The sequence below is a fragment of the Phoxinus phoxinus genome, assembly GCF_949152265.1.
Source record: "Phoxinus phoxinus genome assembly, chromosome: 2".
Lineage (NCBI taxonomy): Eukaryota > Metazoa > Chordata > Actinopteri > Cypriniformes > Leuciscidae > Phoxinus > Phoxinus phoxinus.
This window is the reverse complement of record NC_136877.1, coordinates 282,915-296,803: the sequence shown is the minus strand read 5'-3', so window position 1 is coordinate 296,803 and position 13,889 is coordinate 282,915. Positions and strand designations below refer to the sequence as shown.

Sequence of the window (13,889 nt, the reverse complement as noted above, 5' to 3'; positions counted from 1 at the left end):
CTTCAACCCAACAATTCCAAAACATTTTAAAATTCTCATAGAAATTAACATCATGAATTAATTTAATATCAAAACGCCAATAAAAGAATTGCGGTTTTGTTTCTGATAAAACAACATTCATTAAAATGAGCTGATGATCAGAAATAATACAGGGTGTGATATATGCACCTATCACTCTATTACACTGATTCTTATGTAGATAGAAACGATCCAGACGTGCCGCACTAACTCTACCCACTGCCACTTTAATCCAGCTATATTGTCTCACATTTTTATTTTTTTCCCTCCACACATCTACTAGCCCTAAACGAGTGATTATTGCCTTCAAAACTTTAGCAGAAGAGGGATGTGGTTCTTCTCCATTCCTATCAATAACAAAATCAAGGGTGCAATTAAAATCTCCACCCATAATTAAAAAATCTTCTTGTGAAAGAGAAACAAGTGTATCTTTTAGCAACTCAAAAAGCTTAATTCTGTCCTTACCAATATTAGGTGCATAAATATTAACAAAGACAAAACACAAATCTTTTATTTTAGCTTTAATTATAAGAAGTCGCCCCCGTTCCAATTCATTAATAGATAAAATGTTTACATCTAATTCAGGAGAAAACACTATTGCCACCCCTGCACTTAAATTTGTCCCATGACTAAGAACATACTGACCGTCAGACCACAAACCCCAATCTACTTCATTATTTATGTCGCTGTGTGTTTCTTGTAAAAACATCACATTAATTTCTTTTAGCTTTATGCATTCTTTTAACAATGACAATTTATCACTGGCCCTAAGCCCATTTACATTTAGGGACCCCACTCTTAGGACATCCATAATAAAATAGGGTAGGAAAGCAGAAATAAACAGCATTGTGAGAAGGAAACCAGGAAAAGGATAGATACCCATCGTGCACTTATTTTCGTCTACATTTCACGGCCCGGCGTTTCGCCCTGCCTGGTTTTACTCCTTGTCTAATTGTTGTTATGTATTTTTTTAGTCGAAACCTTTTCTGCTGGGATAAAACTTCTAGGCTACATTCCTGTCTTGCCTTCATAACAGATGACACAAATTTGTCTAAATCTGGAAAAAACTTACCAATCTCGACACTTTTACCCTTTGTCTCATCCAAAAAAGCATTAATCTGCTCAACTGTATACAGATCACCTCCACAATTCGCCACATCAAAGTCAGCACATGAATCATCGTCTCTACAACTCTCTACAGTTGCTTCTGACACATAATCCATTTCTTCACTTTGCTCATCATGAGTCTCATTTTCCTGCACTAGACCACCACCACAAACATCTCTATTAACGTTACCAACATCACTACAACTTGGAACCTCAGCATCAATAACAATTTTTCCCAAAACATTAGGCCTTACCTCGGTATTCGTATCTGCCGTGTCAGGTTGTTGCGGTGTACTCTCCGTCACAATCTGCGGCGCGTCAGATGTTTCAGTTGGGCCTTCCTTTTCGATATTAACGTTACGTGCTTTATGTGGGCAGGTGAATCGTTTATGTCCGATATCCCCGCATTCAAAGCAACGCAAAGACTCCGTACTGGCGTACACCATATATGAACTCTCCCCATGAGATATCCGAAAAGATACATCAAGCGTTTTAGTGGGAGAGCTCAAAAACATGTAAACGTGTCTCCTGAAAGACAGCACATGTTTCAGTCCAGCGTTTTTACAACCTAGCGGAATATCTTTTATAGCGCCGGCAATTTTGCCAAATCTGGTCAGCTCTTTAATAATGCTCTCATTGCGGACGAATGGGGGCACATTGGAAATGACGATTTTCGTTGCAGGTGCCGACAACGGTGTAATAGGCACGTACGTTTCATTGATCCATATTCCGCTTTCAATTAAGTTTTTTACTTGATTGTCATTTTTCAAAAAGACAACGACTGCCTTATTCATTCTAGAAGCAGAACTAATATTTTCGTTACCAACCTTGGTTCCTACAGCGAGGAGAACATCCTCAATAGAGGTATTCGCCTCCGGTGCACACCTGAACCCATTCCTGAGGGTGAGAGGCGACGCTCCCCCCGCGGGGGTAGACGTCATACTGCCTCACACACACACCACACGCTATAACCTTAAAACTACACTAAAACCTACAAACGTGCTCAGAGAAGTGAGAAAAAAAAGAAAAAAGGAAATAAGAAAAAAGGAAATTCAAAAGATAATAAATCAGTTTGAAAAAAAGCAAAACGCTCTCCCACACGTGTCTCTCACACACGCACCCACTCCCAACATCCACTCAGAGAGAGAGAGAGAGAGAGAGAGAGAGACTTTTTACAAAAAATTTGAAATACTTTACCCTAACTTCATCAAACTAAACAAAAAAACACAATTTCAACATCTATTAGGAGAAAAAAGAGACTGTGTCATACTAGCGGCAAGATGCATTGATGCTTGTCACAAAAAGAGAGAGTTGACGACCAATCAGTGATGCGCTCACACACACACACACACACACACACACACACACACACACACACACACACACACACACACTGAATTCTAACTTTTCACAGATTTCTGAAATGTTCATAGTGTTCTACCATTTATTTATTTTACATTTATTTAAAATGAATTATTTTCTGTACTAAATCATTTTCTATGTTGTATTGATGCTTTGGCAATACAAGATGTATTTTTGTCATGCCAATAAAGCTTTCTGAGAGAGAGAGAGAGAAAGATCATGACCTCGTCTGTCGGACACACGCACACGGACACACACGCACACGGACACACACGCACACGGACACACACGCACACGGACACACATGCACACGGACACACACGCACACGGACACACACGCACACGGACACACACGCACACGGACACACACGCACACGGACACACATGCACACGGACACACACGCACACGGACACACACGCACACGGACACACATGCACACGGACACACACGCACACGGACACACACGCACACGGACACACACGGACACACACGCACACGGACACACACGCACACGGACACACACGGACACACACGGACACACACGCACACGGACACACACGCACACGGACACACACGGACACACACGGACACACACGCACACGGACACACACGCACACGGACACACACGCACACGGACACACACGGACACACACGCACACGGACACACACGCACACGGACACACACGCACACGGACACACACGCACACGGACACACACGCACACGGACACACACGCACACGGACACACACGCACACGGACACACACGCACACGGACACACGCACACGGACACACACGCACACGGACACACACGCACACGGACACACGCACACGGACACACACGGACACACACGCACACGGACACACACGCACACGGACACACACGCACACGGACACACACGCACACGGACACACACGCACACGGACACACACGCACACGGACACACACGCACACGGACACACACGCACACGGACACACGCACACGGACACACACGGACACACACGCACACGGACACACATGCACACGGACACACACGCACACGGACACACACGCACACAGACACACACGCACACGGACACACATGCACACGGACACGCATGCACATGGACGCACACGGACACACACGGACACACACGGACACACACGCACACGGACACACGAACGCACACGGACACACATGCACACACACGCACACACATGCACACACACGGACACACACGCACACAGACACACACGAACACACACGCACACGGACACACACGCACACGGACACACACGCACACGGACACACATGCACACGGACACACACGAACACACACGCACACGGACACACACGCACACGGACACACACGCACACGGACACACACGCGCGCACACGGACACACACGGACACACACGCACACGGACACACACGCACACACACGCACACACACGCACACGGACACACACGCACACACACGGACACACACGGACACACACGGACACACACGGACACACACGGACACACACGGACACACACGGACACACGGACACACGCACACGGACACACACGGACACACACGCACACGGACACACATGGACACACGCGGACACACACGGACACACATGGACACACGCGGACACACACGGACACACGCGGACACACGTGGACACACACGGACACACACGCACACGGACACACACGGACACACACGCACACGGACACACACGCACACACACGGACACACACGGACACACACGGACACACACGCGGACACACATGGACACACGCGGACACACGCGGACACACGTGGACACACACGGACACACACGGACACACACGCACACGGACACACACGGACACACACGGACACACACGCACACGTTCTGCAGTGCTGAAGGGCTTTAGTCAGCTCCTCGTGAAGATCCTTTTCTCTGTGAATGTGTTCAAATAGTTCCGATCAAATGAAACATGGACCAAATAGTCAATGAGTCATTCTAATAATATTTAGATTAGTCAAGTTTCAAGATGATGCAGTGCCTTGCGTGTGAATGTGTGTGTTATACTCACATATGCGTCAGCAGAACTGTCGGCTCTTCCAGCCCTGATTGGTCACGTCTGCAGTCGGCAGCCAGCGGATCTGACACACAAAACTCCAGTCAGAACATCTGTATGATCATTAACATTCATGAGTACAGTAGATCCCCAGCTTAGGGTTAACCAGGTTAGGGTTAGGAGTTAGTACTGGCTGCAGATAAAGTCCTTACTGTTGGCGATTTCAATATACACATAGATAATGAAAAAGATGCATTGGGATTGGCATTTAAAGACATTGTAAACTCAATTGGAGTTAGACAACACGTGTCAGGACCGACTCATTGTCGTAATCATTCTCTAGATCTAATACTATCACATGGAATAGATGTTGATGCCGTTGAAATACTGCAGCAGAGCGATGACATCTCAGATCACTATCTAGTCTCGTGTAAATTACATTTAGCCAAGGCTGCAAAGCCGACTCCGTGTTATAAATATGTTAGACCGATTACTTCTGCTACTAAAGATTGCTTTATCAATAATCTTCCTGATCAGTTTCATCATCTCAGCATCCCGGATAGCTTAGAAGAACTTGATATTTCAACAGAAACTTTTAACTCTCTCTTTTCCAGCACTTTAGACACAGTTGCTCCGCTGCGCTTAAAGAAGATTAAAGAAATTGAGTATTGTGTAAGTTCAGGCGGGCCACGTCAGTCAAGCTTGCACCAGCGGACACTCATCACAGCGGTTCCTTTTAAATCCTTTCAGCCTCTCTATTGCTTATCTGCATGTCTGTGTTACCTGAGCGTGCAGTGATGAGCTGTAGACAGGTGTGTGTTACCTGAGCGTGCAGTGATGAGATGTAGACAGGTGTGTGTTACCTGAGCGTGCAGTGATGAGATGTAGACAGGTGTGTGTTACCTAAGCGTGCAGTGATGAGCTGTAGACAGGTGTGTGTTACCTGAGCGTGCAGTGATGAGCTGTAGACAGGTGTGTGTTACCTGAGCGTGCAGTGATGAGCTGTAGACAGGTGTGTGTTACCTGAGTGTGCAGTGATGAGCTGTAGACAGGTGTGTGTTACCTGAGTGTGCAGTGATGAGCTGTAGACAGGTGTGTGTTACCTGAGCGTGCAGTGATGAGCTGTAGGCAGGTGTGTGTTACCTGAGTGTGCAGTGATGAGATGTAGACAGGTGTGTGTTACCTGAGCGTGCAGTGATGAGCTGTAGACAGGTGTGTGTTACCTGAGCGTGCAGTGATGAGATGTAGGCAGGTGTGTGTTACCTGAGCGTGCAGTGATGAGCTGTAGACAGGTGTGTGTTACCTGAGCGTGCAGTGATGAGCTGTAGACAGGTGTGTGTTACCTGAGTGTGCAGTGATGAGCTGTAGACAGGTGTGTGTTACCTGAGCGTGCAGTGATGAGATGTAGACAGGTGTGTTACCTGAGTGTGCAGTGATGAGATGTAGGCAGGTGTGTGTTACCTGAGTGTGCAGTGATGAGATGTAGACAGGTGTGTGTTACCTGAGCGTGCAGTGATGAGATGTAGACAGGTGTGTGTTACCTGAGCGTGCAGTGATGAGCTGTAGACAGGTGTGTGTTACCTGAGCGTGCAGTGATGAGCTGTAGACAGGTGTGTGTTACCTGAGTGTGCAGTGATGAGCTGTAGACAGGTGTGTGTTACCTGAGTGTGCAGTGATGAGATGTAGACAGGTGTGTGTTACCTGAGTGTGCAGTGATGAGCTGTAGACAGGTGTGTGTTACCTGAGTGTGCAGTGATGAGCTGTAGACAGGTGTGTGTTACCTGAGTGTGCAGTGATGAGCTGTAAGCAGGTGTGTGTTACCTGAGCGTGCAGTGATGAGCTGTAGACAGGTGTGTGTTACCTGAGTGTGCAGTGATGAGCTGTAAGCAGGTGTGTGTTACCTGAGCGTGCAGTGATGAGCTGTAAGCAGGTGTGTGTTACCTGAGTGTGCAGTGATGAGCTGTAAGCAGGTGTGTGTTACCTGAGTGTGCAGTGATGAGCTGTAAGCAGGTGTGTGTTACCTGAGTGTGCAGTGATGAGCTGTAAGCAGGTGTGTGTTACCTGAGTGTGCAGTGATGAGCTGTAGGCAGGTGTGTGTTACCTGAGTGTGCAGTGATGAGCTGTAAGCAGGTGTGTGTTACCTGAGTGTGCAGTGATGAGATGTAGACAGGTGTGTGTTACCTGAGTGTGCAGTGATGAGCTGTAGACAGGTGTGTGTTACCTGAGCGTGCAGTGATGAGCTGTAGACAGGTGTGTGTTACCTGAGTGTGCAGTGATGAGCTGTAGACAGGTGTGTGTTACCTGAGCGTGCAGTGATGAGCTGTAGACAGGTGTGTGTTACCTGAGTGTGCAGTGATGAGCTGTAAGCAGGTGTGTGTTACCTGAGTGTGCAGTGATGAGATGTAGACAGGTGTGTGTTACCTGAGTGTGCAGTGATGAGCTGTAGACAGGTGTGTGTTACCTGAGTGTGCAGTGATGAGCTGTAAGCAGGTGTGTGTTACCTGAGTGTGCAGTGATGAGCTGTAGACAGGTGTGTGTTACCTGAGCGTGCAGTGATGAGATGTAGACAGGTGTGTGTTACCTGAGCGTGCAGTGATGAGATGTAGACAGGTGTGTGTTACCTGAGCGTGCAGTGATGAGCTGTAGGCAGGTGTGTGTTACCTGAGCGTGCAGTGATGAGATGTAGACAGGTGTGTGTTACCTGAGCGTGCAGTGATGAGATGTAGACAGGTGTGTGTTACCTGAGCGTGCAGTGATGAGATGTAGACAGGTGTGTGTTACCTGAGCGTGCAGTGATGAGCTGTAGGCAGGTGTGTGTTACCTGAGCGTGCAGTGATGAGATGTAGACAGGTGTGTGTTACCTGAGCGTGCAGTGATGAGATGTAGACAGGTGTGTGTTACCTGAGCGTGCAGTGATGAGCTGTAGACAGGTGTGTGTTACCTGAGCGTGCAGTGATGAGATGTAGACAGGTGTGTGTTACCTGAGCGTGCAGTGATGAGCTGTAGACAGGTGTGTGTTACCTGAGCGTGCAGTGATGAGCTGTAGACAGGTGTGTGTTACCTGAGCGTGCAGTGATGAGATGTAGACAGGTGTGTGTTACCTGAGCGTGCAGTGATGAGCTGTAGGCAGGTGTGTGTTACCTGAGTGTGCAGTGATGAGCTGTAAGCAGGTGTGTGTTACCTGAGCGTGCAGTGATGAGATGTAGACAGGTGTGTGTTACCTGAGCGTGCAGTGATGAGCTGTAGACAGGTGTGTGTTACCTGAGCGTGCAGTGATGAGCTGTAGACAGGTGTGTGTTACCTGAGCGTGCAGTGATGAGCTGTAGACAGGTGTGTGTTACCTGAGCGTGCAGTGATGAGATGTAGACAGGTGTGTGTTACCTGAGCGTGCAGTGATGAGATGTAGACAGGTGTGTGTTACCTGAGTGTGCAGTGATGAGCTGTAGACAGGTGTGTGTTCCCTGAGTGTGCAGTGATGAGCTGTAGACAGGTGTGTGTTACCTGAGTGTGCAGTGATGAGCTGTAGACAGGTGTGTGTTACCTGAGCGTGCAGTGATGAGCTGTAGGCATACGCAGCAGGAGGCAGTTCAGCGGGGTACAGCGGGTATGATGCCCACACATCAGGACTGCTGGGATGCAGTGCAGGGACCGTGAAGTCATCTAAACAACAACAGGACTAGCATGAGTTTACAGGAGAAGAGTCTAAGTGTATGCGTTCCATTGATACACTGCAGAAGATGTTGCATCTCAAATGTTGGTTTGGTGGTTCTGAAGCGCCGGACACAAAGTCTGTCATCAGAATGATTTGTTTTAATTCCCTCCCAGAAGCATCTCAAACACCAGCATCCGAATGCAAGAGAACCTGATAGCTTTTATTGTGTTTTCTCGACACAAGTTTTGATGTAGGAAAAAAGACCCACACTTTCTTCCTTGATTGCAGCAACGTCCATTTTTATCACAGATATGTTGCACCAATTTCCCAGGAAGTGAAAAATTTGTTCTCCTGAACACATGGAATGAGCACCTGAGCACTTCCTCAAGAGCCAAGATGGGAAGAAGCAGCCGTGGATCCGAGCATTCGGCTGCAGTGAGCTCATCTCTCCACAGCGAGACTCTCCAGTGCTGTTCACCCGCGATGGCCTCCAGTGCTCTTCACCCGCGGTGACCTCCAGTGCTCTTCACCCGCGGTGACCTCCAGTGCTCTTCACCCGCGATGACCTCCAGTGCTCTTCACCCGCGATGGCCTCCAGTGCTCTTCACCCGCGATGGCCTCCAGTGCTCTTCACCCGCGATGGCCTCCAGTGCTCTTCACCCGCGGTGACCTCCAGTGCTCTTCACCCGCGGTGACCTCCAGTGCTCTTCACCCGCGATGGCCTCCAGTGCTCTTCACCCGCGATGACCTCCAGTGCTCTTCACCCGCGGTGACCTCCAGTGCTCTTCACCCGCGGTGACCTCCAGTGCTCTTCACCCGCGATGACCTCCAGTGCTCTTCACCCGCGATGGCCTCCAGTGCTCTTCACCCGCGATGGCCTCCAGTGCTCTTCACCCGCGGTGACCTCCAGTGCTCTTCACCCGCGGTGACCTCCAGTGCTCTTCACCCGCGATGGCCTCCAGTGCTCTTCACCCGCGATGGCCTCCAGTGCTCTTCACCCGCGGTGACCTCCAGTGCTCTTCACCCGCGATGGCCTCCAGTGCTCTTCACCCGCGGTGACCTCCAGTGCTCTTCACCCGCGATGACCTCCAGTGCTCTTCACCCGCGATGGCCTCCAGTGCTCTTCACCCGCGATGGCCTCCAGTGCTCTTCACCCGCGATGGCCTCCAGTGCTCTTCACCCGCGGTGACCTCCAGTGCTCTTCACTCGCGATGACCTCCAGTGCTCTTCACTCGCGATGACCTCCAGTGCTCTTCACCCGCGATGGCCTCCAGTGCTCTTCACCCGCGATGGCCTCCAGTGCTCTTCACCCGCGATGGCCTCCAGTGCTCTTCACCCGCGGTGACCTCCAGTGCTCTTCACTGGAGGCCATCGCTCTTCACCCGCGATGGCCTCCAGTGCTCTTCACCCGCGGTGACCTCCAGTGCTCTTCACCCGCGATGACCTCCAGTGCTCTTCACCCGCGATGGCCTCCAGTGCTCTTCACCCGGGATGGCCTCCAGTGCTCTTCACCCGCGATGACCTCCAGTGCTCTTCACCCGCGATGACCTCCAGTGCTCTTCACCCGCGATGACCTCCAGTGCTCTTCACCCGCGATGACCAGCACCCCTCACTGGGGCAAGCGGCTTAGTCTCTCTCGGCAGTTCAGAGAAGGATTTCGATGACACCACATCACTGCCCACTTCTGATGTGGAGAAGTGGTCCAACCCAGCGGAGGACCCAGCCACCCCACTGTCTAAAGAGGAAGGTGATACCAGGCCGTGGTTGGGCTCGGAATTGGTCCATGTCCTATCCGCCGTAGAAGAGTTGGGCTTAGAGTGCTCATCCCCGGAGGAGCCACAGGCCTCTGCCAGCAACCAGTCCCGTTCTTCCCAGAAGTTCATGAAGAACTCACTAAGTCGTGGAGCGCCCCCTACTCAGTGTGAGGTCACTACTGCACTTTTTCTGGCCTCAGCTCTGTTGACAGTGTGGAGCAGAAGGGGCACATAAAGCTTCCTCCATTAGAGGAGACCGTCACCGCGCACCTCTGCCCTCACCGGCTCTCGGATGGAAGACAAAACCGCTCAACCCTTCTAAGCCGTGCAGAGCCACATCAGCCCTGGGAGCCAGAGCATACGATACACACATTAGCTGGGAGGAACAACCCAATTGTGAAGTTCCATCCTGGGATCTATCCACAGTCCTCAGCTGTTGTTGTGCTTCGGAGGGGCTCTAATTGAATCTAATCGGATAGTGGACGCAATAGTGCTGGCCTCCAGTGTCTTAATGGCCTCCTCCTTGGCGTGGTCAAGTGCGGTGTCCATTGCTGAGATCTGTGCAGTGGCTCGCCTTACACCTTTTCCAGAATTTATAACCTAGACATTCCTGCTCTTCAATCAAGTATTTTGTCTGTTTCAAACTAGCCCATGGCCCTTTAAGGGTCCAGTCAGATTAGGGAATCGATCATTTTGACCCATACAATGTATTGTTGGCTATGGCCACAAATATACCCATGCGATTTGTGACTGGTTTTGTGGTCCAGGGTAACATATATATGTCCCTTATAGTCCTTGATATAAGCCTAATAAGGGCCCTGGGCTCGCAGGACAGTAACATGGCGCTATTGGATTGCGTTCCCCATGGCATCAGAAACTGAAGCAATGCAAGAGAACCATATTGAAAAGGCAACGTTTCAGTTACTAATGTAACATCGATTCCCTGAGATAACGGGAATGAGCATTGCTGGCGGCACTAATCCGCTCACACAGCCGATGTGCGCCGCTCCTCAGGTCGGACGATATGGCCTCCAGCGCAGACTTGTGTAGGCCGTCAGCTCCACCTGTTCTGCCGGCTGAAGTGCCATGTGTCTGTGGAGGTGCACAGACGTGATCCAATCAGGCTTCAGTATTTCTGAGAAACAGAGTTTCTCCATAGCGCCAGAAACTGATGCCATGCTCGTTTACGTTATCTCAGGGAACCAAGATTGCGTTAGTAACCGAAGCGTTTACGTTACGTCCTCATATAGACAGAATAACGTATGCATGCGTGTTTAACTCACAGGAGTCTCGGCTGACACAGGGCGGGCCAGGACTGTGTCGGGATGGAGGAGGGTTTGGGATTCCCACTAGTTTGTTCTTGGCCATCTTGGTATTGGCTTTGGCAAACTCCAGCCGTAAAGTCTGGGGAATATCCGGGTCAAAGCGAACTCCCTGAAAAACCGGAATCAGACATCATTACAGCAAACATGTCTTCCTCTTGCTGAAATCAACCTCATCCTCGCACCACACAACTCAAATGATATGTGCTTTATTCATCTACTTTATACAGATCTCTACAGCAGGGTTTCTCAGACGGGGGGTCTCGGTACAAGTGAGCTTGTGGAGATCTCATGTCAGGGTTAGGGTTTTTCTTTTTAGAGTAGAGTTAGAGTTTCAGAGTTTCAGAGTAGCTTTGAATACTGGATTACTGTCGTATTATGCATCAATTACTATGATAGAAAAATAATTATTTTGAAGGATTAGTCCTTTATTATTTTATTATTCCCACCTTTGAGCAACTCAAACTCGTTTAAAAACTCGTGAAACTGAGTGGTCAGGGGTTTTCACTGATATGCTCACACAGAAATCGCTGCAAAAGATGCTTTCCAACAGGTTTTATCGTAGTTTTTGTAATACCGTGCCTCACAGCACATCCAATTAGGGCTGGGCGATATATCGCATGACATTGTTAGGCGCATCTCGTCAGTAAAGCCGGTTCCTTGATTAGTAGTAAATCACCATCACCGGACGTATCGCCTGCGATAATTAATGCGATATGGCTCAGCTTGTCAGTTAACTACGGCTCTGTGTAGTAAATGCCACTACATCTGAAAGCAGGTGATGGTGATTTACTACTAATCAAGGAACCGGCTTTACTGACGAGATGCGCCTAACAATGTCATGTGATATATCAGCCCGATCTCATCCCAAGGCGTCATATACTGACGCTTTTGACATATCGTCTATATCCAACGCACATGGCGCCCTTTAGCATCAATATGACACGCAGATAGATATGGGTCAGAAGGCGCCTCCTAGCGGTCTAACCCTAACCCTACCCCAGACCTAAAACTAACCATAACCGAACAAAGCTCTGTGCGTGTCAAATTGACGCTAAAGGGTGCCATGTGCGTTGGATGTAGACGAAATGTCAAAAGTGTCAGTATATGACGCCCTAGGATGAGAATGCGTTGGATATATCGCCCAGCCCTACATCCAATACAAGTCAATGGAGTTGGACAAAAACTACGATAAACCTGTTGGAAAGCAACTTTTGCAGCGATTTCTGTGTGAGCATATCAGTGAACACCCCTGACCCCTCGCTGAGTTTCACGAGTTTGTAAACGAAAGTATAATGTGTTTTAGGAAGGGTTGTTCCAGTGCAATCTTAACCGTTCTATTCATCAGAAACGATCTGAAAACAGGGCTTTAAGTGTAAAATACCGAACTTATCTAATATCAACACATTGAGTGACAATATTTAATGTTTTATTAATAATATTAATGTTTGTGAATGTTATTTAATACAAAGACTTGATTGTTCATGTTTGTTCACTTCATTCATTGTGCATTAAATAATGTTAACAGATAAAACTGTTGTTAATCATTTTTTTCATGGTTGTGCCGTATAATTTTTCTACATCACTTTCTACCTTAAAGCTGCAAATGAACACAAAAGAAAAACATGAATAATCCTGTCTAAAATGATAAAATTAAAGTTTCTGTTTGTGACCAGTTCACAATAATCAATAATCAGCAATAATCTGTTGATGGTATGCCATATTTGTATATCTCAAAATGTCCATTTCTATCCACAAAACTCACCAGATACTGACTGGTTTTCGAACCCACATTTTAGAGTGGCCTATTATTGTGGACAGCCTACGGCACACCTGTGCAATAATCCTGCTGTGTAATCCGCATCTTCATATGCACACCTGTGAGCTGGAGGATCGTCTCGGCAGAGGAGACGTGCTCACTAACAGATTTACACAGATTTGTGAACAATACTTGAGACAAATAGACCTTTTGTGACCATAGAAAAATCTTAGATCTTGAGATCAGCTCATGAAAAATGGGGGCAACAACAAAAGTGTTGATTAGTGCAGTGTAGTTAGGACTGTAGAGACTGGCCAGATTTCCAGGTGAGGCAGACGCAGGTTAGGGTTAGGGTTAGGGTTAGGGTAGGGTTAGGGTTAGGGTTAGGGTTAGGGTTAGGGTAGGGTTAGGGTTAGGGTCAGGGTTAGTTAGGGTTAGGGTTAGGGTTAGGCCTAACATCTGCTGTGTTACGATGGTCAACTGGCACATGTGGAGACTGTGGTGCTTGCCGTCGCTAATCAGTAAAAATAATATATCGGTTGGCCTCTAATGCATCTTCACTCCAGAAACACAGAACTAATGAGATTAAGTGTATTAAACTACGGTTTGCTTCAGTTTTCAGTCCAGCTATCTGTGTGACATGACGTGAATAGTTATCGAGTATCGAGACTTCACATCAAACTCACGTCAAGATCTGTAATCAAACACTAATCATATTTATTACAATTCAGTACAAAGTGAGTAACCCATAAAAAGACTTGGGAAACAACAGAATACAAATGCAAAACAAAGCCAGTTTAATGCTGCCTTTCGTTGTGTGTGTGTGTGTGTGTGTGTGTGTGTGTGTGTGCATCTAATTTCAAGATTTATTAAGTGCGG

General features: G+C 48.1%; 1 protein-coding gene across 6 annotated transcripts in view; it reads right to left on the bottom strand.

Moving 5' to 3' along the window:
• The window catches only part of rbpms (RNA binding protein, mRNA processing factor), a 55,297-nt gene that overhangs the window by 26,169 nt on the left and 15,239 nt on the right, over positions 1-13,889 (bottom strand). For 2 of the 6 annotated variants that reach the window (XR_013796224.1, XM_079600710.1), the window contains exons 5-8: positions 11,213-11,363; positions 8,085-8,183; positions 8,025-8,043; positions 4,539-4,608 (exon numbers count right to left, since the gene is read on the bottom strand). Coding sequence is in view for 5 of the 6 variants with exons in the window: in XM_079600710.1 (XP_079456836.1) it covers positions 4,581-4,608; positions 8,025-8,043; positions 8,085-8,183; positions 11,213-11,363 (297 nt within the window). In the remaining variant the exon portion in view is untranslated. Of the gene's footprint in view, positions 1-4,538; positions 4,609-8,024; positions 8,044-8,064; positions 8,184-11,212; positions 11,364-13,889 lie in introns of all 6 variants that reach the window. The other 4 variants (XM_079600709.1, XM_079600708.1, XM_079600707.1 and 1 more) reach the window with 2 other exon arrangements.